General features: G+C 43.4%; 1 protein-coding gene across 9 annotated transcripts in view; it reads left to right on the top strand.

Annotated features, from left to right (window-relative positions):
• Positions 1–20,761, top strand: part of FARP1 (FERM, ARH/RhoGEF and pleckstrin domain protein 1) — a 219,642-nt gene extending 198,881 nt beyond the window's left edge. For 4 of the 9 annotated variants that reach the window (XM_074562571.1, XM_074562551.1, XM_074562572.1 and 1 more), the window contains exons 17-27: positions 2,186–2,267; positions 4,969–5,206; positions 7,521–7,651; positions 10,510–10,578; positions 12,560–12,649; positions 13,689–13,771; positions 14,120–14,232; positions 14,717–14,880; positions 17,516–17,623; positions 18,507–18,658; positions 19,794–20,761. In XM_074562571.1, the coding sequence (XP_074418672.1) occupies positions 2,186–2,267; positions 4,969–5,206; positions 7,521–7,651; positions 10,510–10,578; positions 12,560–12,649; positions 13,689–13,771; positions 14,120–14,232; positions 14,717–14,880; positions 17,516–17,623; positions 18,507–18,658; positions 19,794–19,875 (1,312 nt within the window). In that variant the 3' untranslated portion in view covers positions 19,876–20,761. Of the gene's footprint in view, positions 1–2,185; positions 2,268–4,968; positions 5,207–7,520; positions 7,652–10,509; positions 10,579–12,559; positions 12,650–13,688; positions 13,772–14,119; positions 14,233–14,716; positions 14,881–16,523; positions 16,661–17,515; positions 17,624–18,506; positions 18,659–19,793 lie in introns of all 9 variants that reach the window. The other 5 variants (XM_074562604.1, XM_074562595.1, XM_074562577.1 and 2 more) reach the window with 2 other exon arrangements.
• The last annotated feature ends 612 nt before the right edge of the window (positions 20,762–21,373 follow it).

Here is a 21,373-nt window from a genome sequence, read left to right as displayed (position 1 = left end):
GCACAAATTCATCTGGCTTTGGCGTTTCTGGGGTAGCGAGCCGTTTGAGAGGGGATGCTGCGCGCCGGCTGCGTGGGTGAAGGGACACTCTCCCTTGCTTCCTGCCAGTGCCCTGCTGCTGCCATGGACTTCAAACGGTTGTGGTTTTCAGTCGGGGGCGCTTGATATGCAACCGCTTTGAGCAGAGCTTTGGTGGCTGGAAAGTTTTATTTACAACCTCTGAGAGGAAATCTCAGTGGGGAGAGCTGCCAGATGGACAGGACATGGGGAAGAGAAAGGCAGGGAACAGCCTAGGAGGGGAGGTGACTTGACAGGCAGAGGTTTTCCGGAGAGAGAAATTGGACTTTTATCCTCAGGTGCTGTGGAGACTGTAATCTTGTAATGTCCGTACATACCTCTGCTGTTCCTTGCAGTGTAGACCATTTGTTGGACATGGTTTGACTATGGCAGTGTTTATATAATGTAGTACTTCAGCAAAACTGGCGACACTGATTAAAATTACCATTGACACAACCCAACTTCCCACCCTGGTGTAACCTTTGGGTTCAGAAAAAACGTAAAAAATCTTGTGGAGAATTGTATTTTTCTTGCTTGAATAGGCACGTGAGTGCCTGGGAGGCTTAACACAATAGGAAATAATTAAAGACAGCCTAAAAAACTGGATATTGTTCAAAAGAACATGGAGCCATCCCTTGTTTATCAGCTGAGTCTCTTATTGAAGGACAAAATAGGAGATGTTACTGTGTAGTACTCAGAAGCTGAGCCTTCTACATTTCCCATTTAGAAAAGCATGCAGAGAGATTATCCAGCATGAACATAATCATGTTTAACTTTATAAAACACGTCTGTGTTTTGTGCGTGTCTGTATGTACATGTCTGAATATTCATCTATTCATGTAATAATAAGGATTTTAAAAAAAAAAAAAAAATATTCTACATTTATTCCTAACAGCAGCTGCATCCTCTATGATTTGGTGAGTGTGGCACCTCTCTAGCTAAATGGCCGGTACTAAGGAATGCAGAGATTTACCACCTGGTTGTCCACTTATTCCTTCACTGCAGACAGAATTGTCTTAAAAGTGTGAACTACAGCAAGTGGGTGAAAAAAAATACATCCATTTAGCAGTAACACAGAACAGAGGTCCTGTTATCCTTGTGCTGACATAGAGCTTGATTATATTTCTGTCCTCTTCCAAGGTGTCGTGCATTTCTTTGGCTGAATTGCAGTTGCTGACACAAGGACTGGGTCTGTCTCCCAATACTCAGGTGTGGGAGTTGAACTGAATTTTAAGAATTGAGGACAGCACATAAAAAGCCACAATGCAGGAAACTTGGATGCAGTATTAGAAGTTGGAAAGCAGAGGGGGACTTCCTCCCACACTCCTCCTAGTGATTTTCTTTTGAAAACCTAATTTGATTGGAACAGATCTGTAACAGTTAGGTTCTTATATTCGTGATTTTTCCTCTGGTGTTTTCTAAAAGATGTGTTTACATTCAGTCAGAGTGTGGTATCCCTGCCTGTCTCACACATGGGTTTAGAAGCAGGATCTTTTTCATCAGGAGCTGGGTTTCTCCCAAGTGGAGCATCCACCCAAGTGCAGCTGACTGGGTGGGAGGGAGCAGTTCGCGTTTTTAATACCAGAAGTGACACACTGAAAGAAAATTCTTGCCAGTATGTAACACTTACGAGTCAAACCCAGAGGCTGGATGGATTTATTTGGGGTTTTTTTGGTCCCACTGCCCCTTGCGCAAGCAGAAAGCTTTTCAGAGGAGGAACACCTGCGGGTCCTGTGCTAAGGTGCAATCCCTGTTTCTGAACAGAATTATCCTTCTGCTCTAAGCCCACATATTGTCATGGGATTTTCGATGTCTTCTTTTTTTCTCAAACTGTTTCCAGCCTTCTCTGCTGTGTCTAAAAATGCTAGCAATTTTCTTTAAAAGTCTAATCCTTCTTTTAAGTGCCTGCCCTCTTCGTAGTTAGGAGTGCAAGCCAGGCCGGCTGAAAGGTGTTCTGTACCTGGGAATTACATGTCCGTCAGGAAGATTCCTCACATGCTCCCAAGCAAAGGAGCATCAGGGTCGGGATTTTAAAAGAAATGAGCTATTGAGTTTTCTTCCTGTGCTTGTAAGCGATTATGTGGTTTTATTGCATGACTGAAGTGTGTGATATTTCTGTTGCTGACAGGGAAGGCCGCTCTAATGCTCACATTAAAGGAGATTACCAAAGAATCGGAGATGTTATGCTAAAGAACATTCAGAGTATGAAGGTAGGCATGATCCTATAACTATTAAGCTTTGCCGCTGACTAATATTAGCGTGCTTTTCATTTTTATATGATGTTGCCTCTTGTGCTGGTTTGTAATCAAGGCTTATAAAAGTTTCCTTTGATGAAGCACTTGGTGAGCCCTGAGATTTCAGAATTGCAAACTGATTTTGTATTGTCCACTCCCTTTCCTCAGTCTGTTTTCCAAATATAGGAACAACGAACAGAAAAGTTCAGGAACATTTCATTTCCAGTTCTTTTTTCTTTCAAATAAGGCGGCAAAACACCGGAATTTGTATGGCCGAAGAGACTGTTGAGACGCCGACTGTGCCTACTTGTGCGTGCCAATATAAGTGTTAAGGTATTGCAGGAGTAGTGACCATAGCCTGCATATTGATTTGATTTGATTTGGGAAACATATCTGCGCCTTATGGTGCCAAGTTAGATGAAAGCTTTTTGAATAAATGCAAATCATTGTCTTTGATCCCTTTAAAGCTAAAAGCAAAAATACAAGTACGAAGTGTAAATCTAGGTGTAACGTTCACCAGACTTCGCAGCTGTTCTAAGTCTGGCCAGAGTAGTATTTTTGATGCTCTGTGTTAGTGAACAGAGAGCGCGGAAGGCAGGCACGGGAGCCTGTGGAAACCCTTCGGACTTTTACAGCATGGATGGGTAACACACAGCTTGGCTTATTAATGCAGCTATGCATCCAGGTCAGTGTGTGGCAAACCATGGCACTGCACCTTCCCCATGTGGATCTCAGAGTGCTTTTGAAACTATCCGATAAATTTTTCCTCAGTGATCGCCACTTCGGCATTCTGCAGTTAGTAAATGGAGCGGCCTTGAGTCCTTGGCTGGAGGAAAGAGCAGTTAAATCTTTACAGCTCTCCTGAGACGTTCGTTAGTATTAGGCTTATTTTTCCAAAGGACAGAGAGGGATGAAAAGAGGTTAAGTGACGTCCGAGTGATTATACAGCAAATCAGAAAAAGAGAATGTAGAAGTCTTGATTTGCAGCTGCCACACAGACAGCTCTGTCACCAACAAGGCATCCTTACCATCTCTGCAGTGTACTTAGCAGGAACTGCTTTTTCCCCTCGAGACACAATTCCGAGGCATTGGAAGAAACGCAGGGGGAACATTTCTACCTCCACCCCTGCTCTCAAGAAGAATGTGCCTTTTCACTAACAGTTTTTGGAATCTCAGCTTCTGACAGACTCTACTTCTGCTCTTGGTACCATGCAACATTAAACTGTCTGTCCTTCGCTGTCTGCAGGTCCTTCTGCAGCGCTAGTTTAATGGCAGCGTACAGTCCTCACTGTAACTTAGACCTGTCAGTGTGCTTTCACCATCACCATTCTCCCTTTTCCATTAGAGGATTCTGTTCTCTCTGCTTTGAGAACCACCACTGCTGATAAGCACAGACACACAGAGGAAAGAGGCAAAACCCAATTTGACTTAAAGAACTGCACAGGAAACAAGGAAGTTAGTTAAAACTCCACATATTTGTCATGAGACCTGTTACAAAACCTGAAAACTGACGCTCCTTGTTTAATTAACATAGGAAAGAAGTTAAGAGCGAGTAATTAATGGGCAGCCTCTGATGTAGCCCAGAGAGTCTGCTGTGTCTTTGCTTGAGTTACAGACTTGTAAAATGAGTATGCAGTGTATGGAGGAAGCGGCTTGGCTGTAGGGAAGGTATATTTCTGGTAAGGAGGTCACAAATCACAGGAGAGGAGGAGGCAATTGGGAGCGTGTCAAAAAAGCATGAGCTTGAGAATATGCCAAACTGTCTTCTCAAGTCCACTCAACATACGCATTCAATTTCTTTTTGTTGCTGGTTAATATTCTACTGGGTACTGGGAGATGGTTTTTTTTGCTGCTCAGAGAAGCTCTGTGCATCCTGAAGAGACAGTTTACCTTTTCCAGAACACAAATGAAGCCCCTGTGTTAATTGTTAAAAAAAATACTGCTGAATTTTTTTAAATGGAACTCCTGAATGTCTGCGATACTGAGACCTAAATGAGGTTGCGTATTTCACGCAGACCTCATTCACCTATGCTGGTGCATAACTCCCCTGCTGCCAGTGGGATCATCTTAGGGACTGCACTAAGGAGAAGAGGACATAATCCAAGAATGCAGAACTCTAACATACCCATTTCTGTCAGACAACTCCTCTATTTTTGTGTTTCTTTGGATTCCCAGAAGATGCAACTTCTCATTAATAATAGGGGAGCAGAAGCTACAAGTCCAGTTGCCTGCGTCTCAGTTGCCCAAAAGCACCCAAGGGAACTGGGGCAACTGAACCCTTCATCCTGCTAGAAAATCCCACTTTATTTCCTGGCTCCCCATTTGCATTGTCTAGCTCTCTCCCTGTTGCACCTACACTTGCATGAGCTATGTTGATGTTATCTCCTTGCCTTTGGATTTCTCAGTGATATGAGAGTTAGTTTTGTTTACTCATGTACTTTTGTTTTACAGGGAATGCAGAGGGGGTGGTGGGGGTACGTACTTCAAATGAGTCATGCCATTTCTCCTTTTCAAGTGAATCTCAGAACCACTGTGTTGCGCAGCGATTTTGTTTGCAAAATCCCAACTGCTGTGCTAGTTGGATTTTTTTTTACTGGAATGGATTCGGGCTGGGTCATGTCTCACAGTGATTGCTAATAGCTCTACCACATGCTCTTTCTTTCTTTGTGCCTATAAGCAACTGACAATTCACCTGTGGAAGCACAATGAGATTTTAATTGAGTTGGAGAATGGGATCAAGAACTCTCGCAAGCTGGAGAACTTCTGCAGGGAGTTTGAGCTACAGAAAGTCTGCTACTTGCCTCTCAATACCTTCCTTCTCAGACCGTTACACAGGCTAATGCACTACAAGCAGATAATGGAGAGGCTTTGCAAACACTACCCTCCAAGCCACATAGACTTCAGGGATTCAAGAGGTAAGTAAGAGGAAAGACACCAGTTCCTAGAGCTGGGGAGTGGCATCCAAATCCACTAGATGTGCATGGCTGGACAAAAAAAAATAATCTTTTTTATAAGCCAACACTGAAGGAGGATTGAGTTGCAAAATCCAGCACTCGGAAGACCAGAAATGGTAGGATTAAGGTTGCTCTTGTATACACATTACGCCACAGTCTGGACAAGTACTTGGAAGAGAAAACTGCTGGGGGTTATTAAACACACAGAAATGACATGCAGTTCAAGAAGTGGCTTGAACTGAAAATAGCTGGGGGGTTGGGAGAGAGCACAGGGAACATACCATATGTGCTTGTCTTGTTCCTAGCTTTCCCTAGAGATCTGCTAGGAACACAGAATATTGGCCTGGGTGAACCCTTGGTCTGACCCAGTATGGCGGCTGTTATTATGTCTTTAAGTGTTATTTGTCTTTATGTGTTATTTTCCAGACATATGGTTTGTTCTATTACCATTTCCGTGGAACCATTCCATTTCAAAGCTAACAACTTTTTTTTTTTTTTGTTTCCAAACGTGAAGAAATTTTCCCCCTCTTGTCTGAACTCACTGCCTGCTATTTCTTTTTGATGATTTGTTTTCCTCCTTTCTTACCCTTGTCCCCCACCCCCATTGTATCAGCGTTCAAGATATCAGTGTTATCTATAGAGTTACCACTCAGCACGGAAGGGCTTGGGCAGAGAGCAATGCTCGGCTCCCAGCTGTAAGGTGTTAGCTGAGTTAGCTGGATAAGTTCCCTTAGATGCCGTGCGATGAGACCCATGGCAGACAACGCACAAAATGCGGAGGTAACTTGACCTGTAGCACTAGGTAATGCCACAGAGGTCTGTGGCACTGAAGTGCTGCGTGACACAGATGTTTGCCTAAGTGTAGCTACAGCCTGAATGATCTCAAGGAATGCAGCGAGTCGTGCCTGCATTTCTTTTAGCCAAGGCGAGATGATGAGGATGAGGTGTCCATTCCCACCTCCCCAGAGAGTGCAGCAGCCATCGAGGTTCGATCCCTGCTCACCTTTTGAAACGGCTACACAGGATTCAGGGGTGAAAATAAGAGAGCAGGAGAAGGACAGTGTGGCTCTGAGGATCTGGGATCAGTCCCTTACTAAGGGATCTCTCATCACTCTGGGATCAGTCCCTTACTAAGTTGTTTACCGTTTTTTGTTAAAGCTCAGAGTGTAAAAGAACAAAAAAAAAGGGAGATCTGGATGTGAATCCCAGCAGAAAGCGCAGGTCTCCCACTAACAGGTGGATGAACTGTGTGCTGAGCAACGATGTAAGAAGGAAGAAAGAACCACTGTTACTGTTCCCTGTATTTTTTTAACACAAATGGCTGTAACTGCTCTTCTAGCACTCAGGTCAGTCCGTGTGTTGGGCCCATTCAGAGACTGCCCATCGGTTCAGGTGTATCGAGGTCGATGCTCACACACATGATGGCACAGGGAGCCAGTCCCTGAGCTGGTCCCCCAGAAAAGATCAAGCGGTGAAGTGATTTTCAGGTTAGATCTCTGAGTTGACTCACTGCATTTGTTGGCACAGCAAAAAGACAAGACACGGGAAGCAGATCGGCAGCTGCTGCCGAGTGGGGACTTCATAGTGCCCCCTTCCTCCTGTATCCCGCCTGATCCTTCTGCACACAGCAAAAATCCCCTTCCACAGTGGAGATTTTCCTTAGGGAAATCACTCCCAGGTGTTCACTCACTCATTGTTGGTAGTGTCTCTGGAGACAAGGAAGTAGAGCCGTGTTGCGACTTAGCAACATGCCGCCCTTTTAGTTGTTCTCATTGCTGGGACTGAGGGCAAACCCCAAGATTACTATGTTGGCCATCTGAAATGATACACTGCCATTTCCTGGTGTTTTCAGGTAGGGGCCTGACCCAGTGTACTGCAGGTAGGGGAGAAAATGCATTTTTTTCAAGCATAAAGAAGATCCTTAGATTAACTGGAGATGTAGGAAACTAAGTCCTTCAGGAGAACCCATTCATTGGTCCTCTGAATTAACTCGAGTATTCCTACAAAGCTCCTGTGGCAAAAATAGAGCAAACTTTTGGTTGAGGAAATAGATCATCTCTTCATTACAACACTCGGCCCTCTCCCCTCCGCTCCATAAGATGATATTCAGAGTTTGTGCGTTTCTCAGTCTGTCTGAGCAGCTTTACACTGTGAAGGAGAAGGGTAACACAAGAAGGGTCATGTTCATGAGCTGGGTGCCACGGACAACAGCTATCTTTCTTTTTGAACATTCTTGTAAATTTTTAATAAGTGTTTTATGGTTTTGTCTATCTAGCTGCTTTGGCTGAGATTTCTGAAATGGTGGCTCAGCTCCATGGCAATATGATAAAGATGGAGAATTTCCAGAAGCTGCATGAACTCAAGAAAGACTTGATAGGCATAGACAATCTGGTGATCCCAGGACGGGTAAGTAGCGGAATTGTGATCAAGGTCTGGTACAATTTCAAAGCATTAGGTATGTTTTAGAAACCTGTTTCATAGGAGCAGCTGTGAAATTGCATTTCCTCATATGAACCTTTTTCTCTCACCAAAAACTATCAAATGTAAACATAATAATACCATAGAAAACAGCAGCCGTTAAAGTGGGAAGAAGCAATCATCTTTATTACCTTTTTTACTGATTTTATTAGGCTTATCTTATGTATAGATTTGGACGGTTGTAGGCAATTCCAAACATCTATTACAACAGAGGCGGTAAAAATGTAATATTTATCACAGCATTCAGAGCTGGAGCAGTTGCACATTTCCTCATTTCTTGCTGCTCTTAATTTATTTTTTTTTTTCAACTCTGGATGCCAGAGTGTAGCAGATTAAAGGAAAGTAAGATATTTGTGCTGGAGGACCTTCAGCCCTTTCACAATGCCTCGCTTTGAAACTCCTGGCCCTGGGGACGAGCAGTCTCTTTAGTCTACGTGTAATGTTAGGCAATAATTTTTGAGACAGTGTTGCCTTAAGTAAACGCTTTTAATTGTGTTATAAAAATGCCAACATCTCTTTCTTACTTGTCATGCTTTTTTTTTTAAATGGAGGCTTTTTTTCAGAATAAACAAGCCTTAGTGTAATATTTGTAGCCTTTTGTACTTTTCTAGGTGCACATATCTCTGCGTGCAAACTTGAGAGTTGTCTGTTGTTGAAGTCATTCCCACCCCACTCCCCTGACTTTTCTGTGTGATACACAAAAATGGTACTCGCGGCAACCAAAATGCGGGGGAAAATGCGTCACTAGACCGGGAGACAGCTTGGGAAAAAAGATGAGTTTTGCATTGAACTGCAAATACGGCAGCTCTTGAACTTGCCCTGTAGCCCAGCTGCCCAGCCCTGACGCATTCCTGCGGGATGGAGGGACCACGGCTCAGCGAGAGCCACAGCCCGGGGTCTCCTTGCCGGGCCGTGTCCCTCTCCAGTGCCACAGCAGGGTCATGGCAGAGGGGCAGCCTGCTGTGAGCGCTCTAGGGTCTAATTCATTTGAGGATTCAAACATTTAGAAAAAGGGGGTGATGTGCCATTGGGAAGGCAGCACTGAGCAAGGGTATTTCTCGATTTGTGGCTGTCCCCTGCTTCCTCATGTTGCCTCTTCCTTGTCTCCCAAGCAGCTGCTCCCAAGCTCATGCCTCCTTCCAGCGATCCACAGGCCGTTCACTTCCTTGGCAAGCCCCTCACACATTTCACAGCCTGCGCATCTCTCTATCGCATGAAATTAAATGCTGTCATCGGGTGCTTCTGCTACCCTTTTCTATTTAAAGACAGAGCAATCTTCCCCTCCTAGGAAGTTCAAGAAAAAGGCAGACGAGGCGCAGAGGTTGTTTGCCTGCCAAGTCAAAAAGCATTGGCCACCACGCTCTGGCACGTGCCCAAGATGTCGCTGCTTTGGCCGCTCTTCTAGCTCCGGCTGAAGTCCCTGCTCCAGCACTGGCCAGGCTGGGAGGCACATGCCACTGTCACCCACGGCTGGGTTTACCCGAAGGTGGCTGAACGCCACATCTCGAAGGAGAGGTCTCATGTTAGGCTGGTGATGCAGCTGTCCTGAAGGGGGCTGTTGGTAACCATCCTCTTCACGTTGCCCCGGTCTGGGGTCTGTGCTGCCACCGAGCTGGTTCCGATGTAGGACATTAAAACGTCCCGTGGTCAGCTGCGCTTGCAGATTGCGGTGACCTGCAGCCCTTGATTCGTGTGTTCAAATGGCGCTTGTTGTGGTGGTGCTAAGCCTGCTGGTGACCATTAGGTGGTACCGTATAAATAGTAATTATGATTAATATTCTTTGGTGGCCGACAACAGCTTCCAGTGGCCTCTCTGGTAACGTGAGCCTTACTGTGGTATAGGGATAACCACCTCTAGCCACTTTTTCCACCCCTTAGCCCTTACGCAATGCGGGTAGGGGGACTGGACACCTCACATCAACCATAAGGCGACTGGAGTTTCTCTTGCACAGATTAATTAACCTTCGCCAGCCTGTTTATTGCTAAGCTGCAGGTGATTCTGATGTTTTATATGCCTTTTACATGCACAATTATGAGTAGAATGACCTTCAAAAGACTGTAATAAATAAATATAAACCTCTTGGCAGAAGCTGGAGGGAGTGGCTGAAAAATGATATTTTCATAGGTTTTGGATAAGTGGAAGGGTGAGTTATGGTATAGTCCACAGTAAGCCCAGGAAATCCAGCATTTTGGACATTTCAGATGTGCTACTTTTCCTATAATTCCATGCCCAAACATTCTTAAACAGTTTGATCTGAATTAATGTGCTGCATTATACGACATGGATGGTACTAGGATGACTCGCGCTGCCAGACAATTTCCATCGTTTTCTGTTGCCGGTGGTGATGTTGATTTGTGTAGCTGATTTTACATCTCAGTGAAGAGCTGTGTAGCCGTATGCACAACAGAAGCTTCCCAGTGGCCAACCAATAACACACAGGCCAACTTATCATTAGTTTTGACATCATGTGGACCATGAAAAATGCTCATTCAAAACCGATGAAAGAGGGAGGTGTCTGAAGGAATCAATGTTAGGTAAAGAAAATTTTGCTTAGCTGAATTTTCTTAAAGACTACGAAGGAGTATATCCTGAAGACAATTACGAATTGAAAGAACTTATCCTATAAATAAGATTTTTAACATATTTAATCAAGAAAATAAAAGGTCTTGGTGACTGATAGTCAAGTCAGTCCTATGACCAAGTAGCCATATTTATGTTTGCATAATAAAAAATCATCATCATTTTTGCAGAAGATACATATTTGGTTTGTATTTGTTTCCCACAGGAGTTCATTAGACTGGGCAGTCTTAGTAAGTTGTCTGGAAAAGGTTTACAGCAACGGATGTTCTTTCTGGTAAGCAAGGATACAATTTTTCTTTATATAATGAAATGTAACTGTAGGCAACTATTAGGCAAACTGTTAGACTTGAATTGTGAATTACAGTAAGTGTTTTTAAACAGCCTTATTTAAGTTAACATAATACATCACCTGTCTAGCTGGTTGTTAAGAACATATGTTTCTGTCCAAACCCAATATTCTCTTTTTAACTGCTTCTTACAAAGATAAAACTATTTATTTTTATATGACACACTGAATATCATGATAAAATAATACCTCCTAGCACATTGCCTTAAATAAAAGCAGAGTCATTATAAAATGAAAAGTGGCACCAGGCTTAGTGATCAAGTGCAAGAGAAGATGAAGAGTAACCCCTGGTGATATGAATGACAATCCACATAATACTCTCAGGACGCATTTACAGAATCAAGTTCCTCCACAAACCATCCAGTTTCAGCCCATGAAGGCCCAGCGTGTTGGTGGACCTGCCTTTACCTGGAGATACATTTTGTAGGTCTTGCACTAGGAAAGGTTATCTCCTCCCACCATCACTCGCAGTGTTTTACGGTGGTCCCACTCAGTCTCCGATCCAGGAGAGCTGAGCAGGTGGTTCCTCCTCTTTTCTTCCTGGCCAGCTGACTTGCTCCCAGGCTCCCCATCCTGCTGCTGCTCAGCCCTTGGTGCCGGGGCACTGGGGCTGGTGTTATTTATTAGAATTTATTATTAAAATCTGCCCAGCAGAGTGCACAGATTTTCTAGTCCAGTGTCACAGGGCAAAACATGAAAGAGCCAGTGTAGTGTGTCAGGAAAATACTTTCTTGGCCTCTTGTATGTAAAAGGCGAAGACAGCAGGTGTGTAGAAAAGCTTGTGAGTGCACTAGGTTTTACAAGGTGTTTGACTTTTAATGTTTCAAAATGAGCCAAAGGTATAAGCGCTAAATCTCCCTGGGTAGGATTATCCTCTGCCTTTAAAGGCACTAAAGAGGAAGACTAGTGAATGCGGTGCATATTTTCTTACAATTCTTGTTCCGAGACGATATCTCAATATTATACCTGTATAAAACATTAAAAAATGGAGACTAGACTCTCAAGCCAGTTGCACTGTCAAAGAAGTTTGTGGTCTGTCTCCAGCAACATAATCTTTTTGGAGGTAAAATCCCAAGTCAGTGTACTGGGACTCCAAATACGCGTGTAATCGTTGGCAAAATTAAATCCCCCTCTAGTGGCCGATCCGCGTAGCTTCGTGAATCACTGCTGTCGGGTTGTAGATGTCTTTGGGAGAGTTCTGTTTCACACCACGGAGTACGATTTTTTTCTTGATGCACAACTGCCTCGTTTGACCCAGGTGGCACAGTGAAAATACGCCATTCGTATTATGGCAATAAAATGCGGATGGTCCTTTGACATGCTTTTGACAACTGCTGCTACATGCAGGAAGCTCCACAAATTGAAAGATTTCGTCTCTTCACCTTGATGGTTCTAACCTAAAGGCACCTACCTTAAAAACAGGTCTCGCAGCTTCCTTCTGAGTATGGGGAGTAATAGGTAGCCACTTAGTAAGAGTTAAGCTGGACACCCCTCTCTGGGCCGTGCTTGCTTATCTCTCCACACAAATGAGAAGAAAATACGGGTGAAGCACACTTAACCTTCCATAGCTTCGAAGTGTGACAGAGTGTGAAATGTGCTACTTGGTTTCACTGCTGTTGTGGCTTGGTAGTTCTGACCCGGAGATCACAAAGGGGACAGTAGAAGACATCCAGTGGAAAATTGTGGGAACGTGCCTGAGACTAGCTGGGAAGGAAGGCAGGGAAAATAGCAGGTGCTAATACTAGGTACTGGAATATTGTTGAAGGCGGTATTTTGGATTCGTGCATTAGGGTTGCCATACAAATAGTCAGCCAGGACTGGCAGCGTTCCCGTATTTACCATTCTGACTTCTTTTTCTACATCCATACATGCCGACATCATTCTAATAATGCTTATTCTTGCTTTTTAGTTTAACGATATTTTATTGTACACAAGTAGAGGCCTGACAGCGTCAAATCAGTTTAAAGTCCACGGGCATCTTCCGCTGTATGGCATGACAGTAAGTATTGTGAGAACTTAAAGAATTCATGATAAAATGGCCATTTGTGGGCCCATCTGAATTGAGTAATTTCTGATGGGGCTGTGTTGGGTTTGGCATGCAGCTTTCTACGCAAAGGCGATTATACAGTAAAAGGGAGTGGGGGGGGGAAGGCGTTTTGCCTCATAATGCAAACTTCTTGTCAGGTGGGTTCTTTATTTTTTTAAACCATAAATTTAACCATGTTTCTTACAAGTAATTCATCACCAGTTGCTTATAGACACACTGTGCAAGGCAAGTAAACAGTAGCGGCAGCCTAATTTCTATGAAAACACGTTTCCTAATGTTTTCAGCTCTGTATCTTAAAGCCAACGTAGTGGGAAGCTGGCAGCAAGGTGTCATTTGGAACTCTTGTTGCAATTCTGGAAAACAGCTGATTCGAGCCAATAGCATGTAGTTACCTCTTCTTCTTATATCATTTCAAAAGTGTTTTTGCTAGTTTCAAAACACTTTAATTCCCCCTGTTATTTTCACTGGAATTTCTCATGAGTTTGTCTCTGTTCTGGGCTGTTTTCCTGAGAATGGAGTGAGGTAGTCCCTCCCACAGTCACTGAATTTGTCTAAACACCTGCAAAGCTTGACGTTTTATCTAGTGTTTCTAGGAATCTACTCAGTTATTGATGTTCATTTGGCATGGGCTTGTTCACAACAGAACTGTGTTATGCTGCAGTGTCCAGAGCACTCCCAGCCTTTAACATATCCTTTTGTATGATGTATTTACTCTTCTGATAAAATACCACTATTTTCCTTTTTTTTTTTTTTTTTTTGACACAAAGCAGACAAAGCCATGCTTTTGGTTTAAGAGGTTATTGCAGAACTTACTGTTTTTCCAACTTGCAAGCCACCATTTTTTTCTCAACACCTAGCTCAAAATTGTCGTTCGCAAACATTTCTCTTCGTTTTCTTTTCCCCAACGGTCAGAGCTCGTTCAGGTCGCTGCTTCACCTTAAGAAATGCGTACTTCCTGTAATCTGACCGCATTTGGGCTTTTTTCTCTCAGATAGAAGAAAGTGAAGAGGAGTGGGGGGTTGCTCATTGCCTGACACTACGGGGTCAACACCAGTCCATCGTCGTTGCCGCAAGGTAATTCAGTGGAGACAACCCACACGTGTAAACTTGTATTTCTCTGCAGCTTTCACAATGGGACCGGTAGAAAAGCAGGGAGGCACCATTTTGTTTGGATTGGCTCCTAAAACAATTTCAAAGGTGTATTCTTTTGTGAAAGCCACCCAAAAAAGAAGGGTGAATGGGACAAGATAGAGTGGTAGTTGTGCAAGTCAGAACCAAAACTAAGTTATTAGGAAAAAAACCCTAGCGTCTTGTGTCTGAATTAATTTATTTAACTCAAAAGCAAGCTCAGCTGGTGACTATTTCTTAGAGTTTGCTTTCGGCCTGTATGAAAGGGAATAAAACCTGAATTTTCATTGTTAGTACCCGTGCTGAAATGGACAAATGGACCGAGGACATTCAGATGGCAATCGACCTGGCAGAGAAAAGCAGTGGCCCTGCCCCAGAGCTACTGGCTGGCAGCCCCCCGGACAACAGTAAGTAAATGCTCGAGAGTAGGTTTTATTCACTTCCGTCAGTATGATTGGTGATTGCTTCTAAGCAAAGTGGTGAAAAATGCTGGCCACAGGTCAAACTGATACATTTGAAGTTGATTTTTATATATATATATATATTTATGTATGTGCCATTTTAATGTTCTTGTTGATGTTAGCAGAAAGTTTCACTGAATAGAGAAGTGACTTAAGCACAATGATTCCAGGAACTAGTTAACAAGAGTTGGGCAGTGCCTGTCCTTGCGAGGTATTAAAAGCACCAACAAAGCACAGTAGTTAGTCTTTGATTCTAACACTTGCAGAAACACATGAAAAAAGTCTACTTAACATCTGCACAAAATTATTTCTAAAAGTGTGTCTTAAAATTAGTTCACAATATTGTGGACAGAATTGATTTGTGTAATTTTTCCAATTATATATGTTGTTGCATAGAGGAAGAAAGATGCTTTTTCCCTGCATTTCATAGAGTCTCCTGATGAAACTACTGTAGACCAGGAATCTGAGGACGACCTCAGTGCATCCCGCACCTCACTCGAACGTCAGTCACCACACCGTGGCAACACTACGGTGCACGTCTGCTGGCACAGAAATACCAGCGTTTCAATGGTCGACTTTAGTATTGCTGTGGAGGTATCTGCCTCAGAACCATCTGAACTGCAGCTCCAGACTCGCTCTTCAATGACAATTTCCTTTTTGCTCCTCCTTAATAAGTGCACTATTCTGTTGTCTCCTCCTGGGGAGGTTTCGGGCACACCGATTAAACTTGATTCCTGTATCCTCAAATGATGGCATAAACCATCAGTCAAGAAACACGTATCCGCTCCCTTGGTGCATCTTTGTAAAATCAGTTAGAGCAGTAATCTGCATAGAAGTAACTCTTCAAAAAAATGCTGATGCCCTTTAAAATTTAAAGCAGGTCAAACTGTCTTAATGCCTTCAGTTACTGAGGCATTAAGTCGTTGCTCGAGCTGAAAGGATATTGTCTTTAGCTGCTGCAGCCAGAGTTTTAATTATGTGTATTACTAACGTACTTTTCTTTACCTAGCCATCTTTTCTGGAACCTTGTCTCATTGCTCAGTCTCATTGCTTTTTCTTTATTTGCACTTTCCATCTCAAAATAAAAATCCTTTTTCCACCTCCCCGATCACAGCTAAGCCAATTTGATACACATTCGTTAATTCTGTACTCAACAGGCGAGATGCAGACATTGACTTTTCAAAGATTAAAATGGAAGACTCGTAGTTCAGTGTAGGTTTTAGGATGAGGTGGTAAGCCTGCTTAGGTGTTCTTCCTTCACCCAAGAGTCTCCAGCGAGCTCCGAGTACTTTACCACAGTCCTCATCCAATGGAAATTTAGGCTCAAGGACAATGGTAAAAGGAATCTTACAGCTGAGTGGACTTGCACTCGCGAGGCAGCCCTCAGGCGTCAGGCCACCGTTGCTCTAGAGAAGCATCTAGAGATGTGAGGACAGACCATATGCATAGTTTGTGTAATTGCCTCTGTTTAAAAAACCAGAAGGCGAGTTTGTTGCTGAAATATGACAAGGGAATTTATTCTGTACAAGAAAACACGGACTGTAGAGCCTCATTTTGATCCCACAGTTTTTTCTACTCTTTATACCCTTATATCCTGCAAGGGAGGAATAGTTCAGCGCAGAACAATGTCTCGTGTTTTTCCCTAAAGCAGAGGCCTTTATTATAAATAGATGTAAAACTTAAGCCAATGACTAATTCTACCGATTAAAACATTTAGTTAGGCAAATCTCTTGGTCTGAGATCAGTGCTCCTTGGTCATAGAATCAGAGAATCATAAACGGTTCGGGTTGGAAGGGACCTTCAAGATCACCTAGTTCCAGCCCCCTGCCATGGGCAGGGACACCTCCCACTAGACCAGGCTGCTCAAAGCCCCATCCAGCCTGGCCTTGAACACCTCCAGGGATGGGGCAGCCACAGCCTCCCTGGGCAACCTGTGCCAGTGTCTCACCACCCTCACAGTGAAGAATTTCTTCCTGATATCCAATCTAAATCTGCCCTCTTTCAGTTTAAAATTGTTACCCCTCGGTCCTTACTTTTGTTCCTCCCCAAAGCAGCGAAGGCCAAACAAACGCACCCTGGAGACATACCTTGTTCTGTGAAAACACCTCCAGCTCCACTGCTGTTCCATGCGTGGCAGGTTACGCTCATGCTCACCTCATTCTGTTGGTGCCTCTCACTTCAGCATTATCGTTTATTTTCTTTGTGTCTCTCCCTCCTTTCTGTCTCTCTCGTGGTAGAAGATCCTCTCTCTGTCAGTGACTGTACTTCCCTACCTGCTGGACTGATCAGTGATCAGCGGCCTGTTCCCATTTCATATGTCTGCTGGTACCGAATGCAAAGCCTGTCCTTTTATGATATCCTCCAGAGTAATGAGGTAACAGAAAATGAAGGAGTACACCTGTAACTTAGGGCAAGGAGGCAGCAGTCCAGATATCAGAGAACGGGATGATTTAAGAGCAAAGGCTTTAATGCCTACCCAAGTCGGGTGAAAACAGAACATTTGCAAGAGCATTTAATTTGTAGCAGATAAATCGGGACCACCAGACTTTGAGTATTAAGCTTTACAGATTAAGTTATTAGCGTCTGCATTATGTAAAGGGAGTGATGTAAACAGCTATTCTGAGCCAGGTGAGAGCCCGTGCAGTCAGCAAGGAATGGGAAGTAATTAATGATTCACTGAGACCTCCCCTTCATTGGCAAGGCACAGCGGTGCTGGACTTTACATCTTCACGGTGTGAAGAGCAGCTGAGAATAAGGTTAACAGTCCTTGCTTTTGAAATCTTTGAAAAGTTACCGTGTGACCTCACTGGGTACTGAGAGCTCAGTCTCTATCTGCAATTCTAAAGTATGTCATAATTTTCCTTTACATCACAAATTCATGTCAGCCTTTCTGTTTCCATTACTCTATTTAAGTATCATTTAAAACCGACACAGAGAGACAAGGGTGACAAGACTGACTGATATTTGGTAATACATTACTGAAAGCCGCCTCAATTAAAAAAAAAATAAGTATAGTTGCTTGAAACTTTTGGAAGTACCCAGCTACAAACAAAAAAAATATGTTGCATAAACTACTACTTTATGTAGTAGAAAAATACGTCCATTCAACCAAAACATTTTCACATCCAAAGTCACATACAGCCAGATAAAAGCAGATAATTTTTCTAATGGTAATTAAACCTGCAGGTACCTTTCACTGTTTTATTTGGCTACTTCGGATCTGTTTCAGAACCAGCTGTCTGGAAACCTCCTAAGAAAATTCAAAAACAGCAACGGGTGGCAGAAGCTTTGGGTGGTGTTCACCAACTTCTGTATGTTCTTCTATAAATCGCACCAGGTAACAGACTGCACCGGGGGGGTGGGGGGTGGCTGGAGAAGACCTTTTGGGTTTTGTGAAAGCGGCAGCAGAGAGAAATGCGGACATCGGTCAGGGATGCTGTAGGCGAGAGAAGCCGATGCAGCGGTCACGGCTGCACAGCATTTCCTGCTGCTGGAACGTGGAACTTAGTTTGCCGTTACTGACGCTTAAGGCAAACGAGAGAGAAGAGCAGCCAATGATTAATCCATCTGAACAAACATCCCGCTGCAAAAGTAGGGGCTTTGTGTTTAGAATCAGTTGGACTTTTGAATCTCTGTGTTCGGGCAGGGCCTGAGCACAAAATAATTCCAGTTGCTACGTCGTGCTTTCATTGCTATAGGAAGCCTTAAGGATAGAGTTTCTGCACTAAAAAAAAAAAAAAGAATTAATTGTAGGATATTCTACACATGAGCAGAGGAAATAAATGATTTGTTCATACACGCCATGCCATGAAGTGAAAGGACTTCGGCAACAAACGCTGCGGGGTGGCCGGTACATTTCTAGAGGAGCAGGTGTTTGCAAGCCTAGGGTGAACACGCACGGTGCTCTGCCGATGCCAAACCGTGGAACTTTATGTTCGTCAATTTGAAAGCAGTGAAAGTCCAAGATTTCAGGCACCTTTCTTATGAGGGAACACTGGTAGGAGCAGCCTGCAGCACATCCTTAGGAGAAGGATCCATAAAGATGGGCAAGCTGAAACTACCAGACAATTAAGATCATTGCCATTGTACAAAGCTAGTATTTTTTCCATGCACATGATGATGACCTTTAAATGAGTGTGTCTCTATCTTCCATTTTACTTATGTGCTCTATTTACTTAAGGGCATTTGATCTCACAGCATTTTCCATCATTTCTTTCCAGGACAATCATCCTTTAGCCAGCCTTCCTTTATTGGGATACTCACTCACCATTCCTTCCGAATCTGAAAACATTCACAAAGATTACGTCTTCAAACTACATTTCAAATCCCACGTGTACTACTTCAGGGCTGAAAGCGAATACACATTTGAAAGGTAAGTCTGTCTTCCGTGAGAGGGAATTTTGCAAAATTTCAGGAGTTCTTTTTTTTCCAAACAAGGTTAGTAGATGCGGAGTTTAGCGAATTGATTCAGTAATGCAGGCAAGTAGTTCAGCACAACTAGGGAAAGAACCCTTTAAAAATACTAAAAGAAATTTTAAACCTGATAATGCTCGAACCAAGTGGTTGTTTTTGATAAGGTGGTAGCTGTAATTGTAATCACTCCAAAACCTGGGTTATGGGCAGGAATCATCCAGTCAAAATCCATCAGGCTGGCTGTACGGGGAGCTCTATGTATCAGACTTCAGGAGGCATGGAAACAGATCACAGGACTTTTCAGTAGTTCTTCAGAATAACTTCATTCCCTCAAGTACAACTGGGTGGAAAATCTACACCTGAAATAAAATTCTGGTTTTTCACAGAAGCGGCTGGTTTCACTATGCGTTTCTGCCAGTTCAGCATGTAATTTTTACACCTCCCACTGAGCTTCGGATACCCGGAGCGCCAGGAAACAGGCACTGCTCCTCCTAAATTGTGGCTTGAGCTTGTTCATTCTGGGAATTAATTTGGCTCTTTCCTATGAAGCATTAACACGTCAAAAATCTTAATGTCCTCTCTTATTCAAGAAAGCCGTTATTAAGTTTTAGCCATGTCGGTCTAAAACTGTAAATTGTGAGAAAGAGGGGATTAAATAAATGAGTAGAATTGGAAAAAACACAAAAGCCCTTTCTCAGTTCTAGGGAAAAGCAGCAGCAGCCACAGCTAAATTACATTTTTTCACTCTGGAATCGAATGGTTGGTCTCAACTGGTCGTCGCTTGGACCACCCGGGGCGGGGGGGGGAAGAGATTTGGTGTCTGCAGAACCTGTAAAACCACTGCTAAGTTGATGAATTTTGGGTCCCGTCCCCCCCGTTCATCCTTTCTAAATCTCTTTTCATACACGTGCTTGGCCGTCATTTGGATCTAGAGCTTCAGACAGACTCGGGAGTAAAGTAGGAAGCAAGATGCTCCCGTAGGCAGCGAAAATAAAACTCTGTGCAACTGGGAGCGCAGACTGCGTCTTTCGGGAAATCTTTCCGTAGGGATTGACCGTTCTTCTGTTTGTGTCTCTCCCTGTGCCTCCTCCCAGATGGATGGAAGTGATCCGAAGTGCCACCAGCTCCGCCTCACGCACTCGAGCTCTGAGTCATAAAGAGCCTCACGCCTATTGACGGCTGAACCGGCCGCCCCGTTGATTGTCCCAGCAGCTGCTGATTTTCTAGAGGACATTTGAGACTCTTTTCTCCCTCCAAGTTTAGTAAAAACTTACAATTTGGTAAAAGAAAAGAAAAGGAAAAAAAAACATAATAAGTATGGTTTTGCAGAAGCTTTCACAATTCCTTAGCAAAACTGGTTAAGTTCTCCATATGTTCAAACTAGGTCACCATCATCCCAGTGGCTGCGGTTCGTTTCATGTCTTGTATTTTGTCATTCTGTGCTGTTTTTAGCTTGTGCCAGTATTAAAATATTGTCCTTATTAGAGTGCCAAATGCCAAAAGACATTTTGTTGCCTCAAAGATTGCACCTAAAAAAAAAAAAAAAAAAAAATGACTTCACAATCTGAAAACTTTCTCCTCTGAGGCAAACACTATTTCTTCTCTTTTCATAAAAATATATTATTTTTTTTTACCATGTTAATCTGTAGACTGCTGGATTTTTAAATGTAGATGGACTTTCACAGTATAGAATATAATTATATATACAGCAAGCGGTCTAACAGGAATGAGATAACTTTCAGATTTCATTTTTTTTCCCCCCAGTCTTTCTACATTTAATCAGCAAGGAATTACTAACTTTCTATCTTTAACAAGGAGGCCGTTTACAGCTCATTCTCATTTCCCTTTGGGGTCACAAACCCGTGTGGTATAAATAAAGAATAGGATTCTTACCTAACCATTTTCTCGGTGCAAGTTGACCAAATTGTTCACCTGTTGGCTTTGAAAAGTGAATACTACTTGCAAGATGAAATTTTTTTAAAAATAATCCAGTGCAATATTATTTGGGCTGTTGATGTACTGTGAATGGTATGTACAAGAAGAAATTAAAAGGCTGTGGTGACGCTCTGCTGTTTGTTTTACAAACTTGAAGGAAAACCGGTATGCTACGAGAACCGCAGCTATTGGTGATCCGCTTGGAGGGTCTTTCCGTAACTGAACTGCTGTAAGCTGGGGGTGCTGCCCAAGCCCCGGGTTTTCATCCCGCCTGTTACACATCCTGCCATGATTTTCGGTTGCTTCTTTTTCGGTTGCTTCTTGGAATTTCAGTCTTTCCCCCAGAGAGCGAGAGGTACAACCAGCAGCGGAAGCACCCATGTTGCGTACCTGGCCTTAACGTTTGCCAGCACCCGATCGTGGATAAGCTGCTGGCCCACTCAGAAGGTTGGCAGCGCTAAGTCTACAACGCTTAGGTGCTTTTCCTTACCTTTTAAGAAACATTTCATCATGAGGGCGACATAAAACTTCCATTAAGAGAAGTCCAGCGTGCTGGAAACACATCTATGTGTCTTTTAAGGGCCTTTGAGGAACCGCAGCGGCAGGCAGAGGGGAGCTGAAGCGAGATACAGGAAATGAAGCCGGGATGGTTCTACCCCCCACCTTTTTCTTCGTCTAGCTGTTCACTTTGCTAATGCCTTACACACGCGCGATGTAGAAAATGCCTTACAGCTTTGCT

Source organism: Larus michahellis, chromosome 1 (genome assembly GCF_964199755.1).
Source record: "Larus michahellis chromosome 1, bLarMic1.1, whole genome shotgun sequence".
Lineage (NCBI taxonomy): Eukaryota > Metazoa > Chordata > Aves > Charadriiformes > Laridae > Larus > Larus michahellis.
Note: the sequence above shows the minus strand (reverse complement) of the source record. Positions and strands in the feature narration are given on the sequence as shown.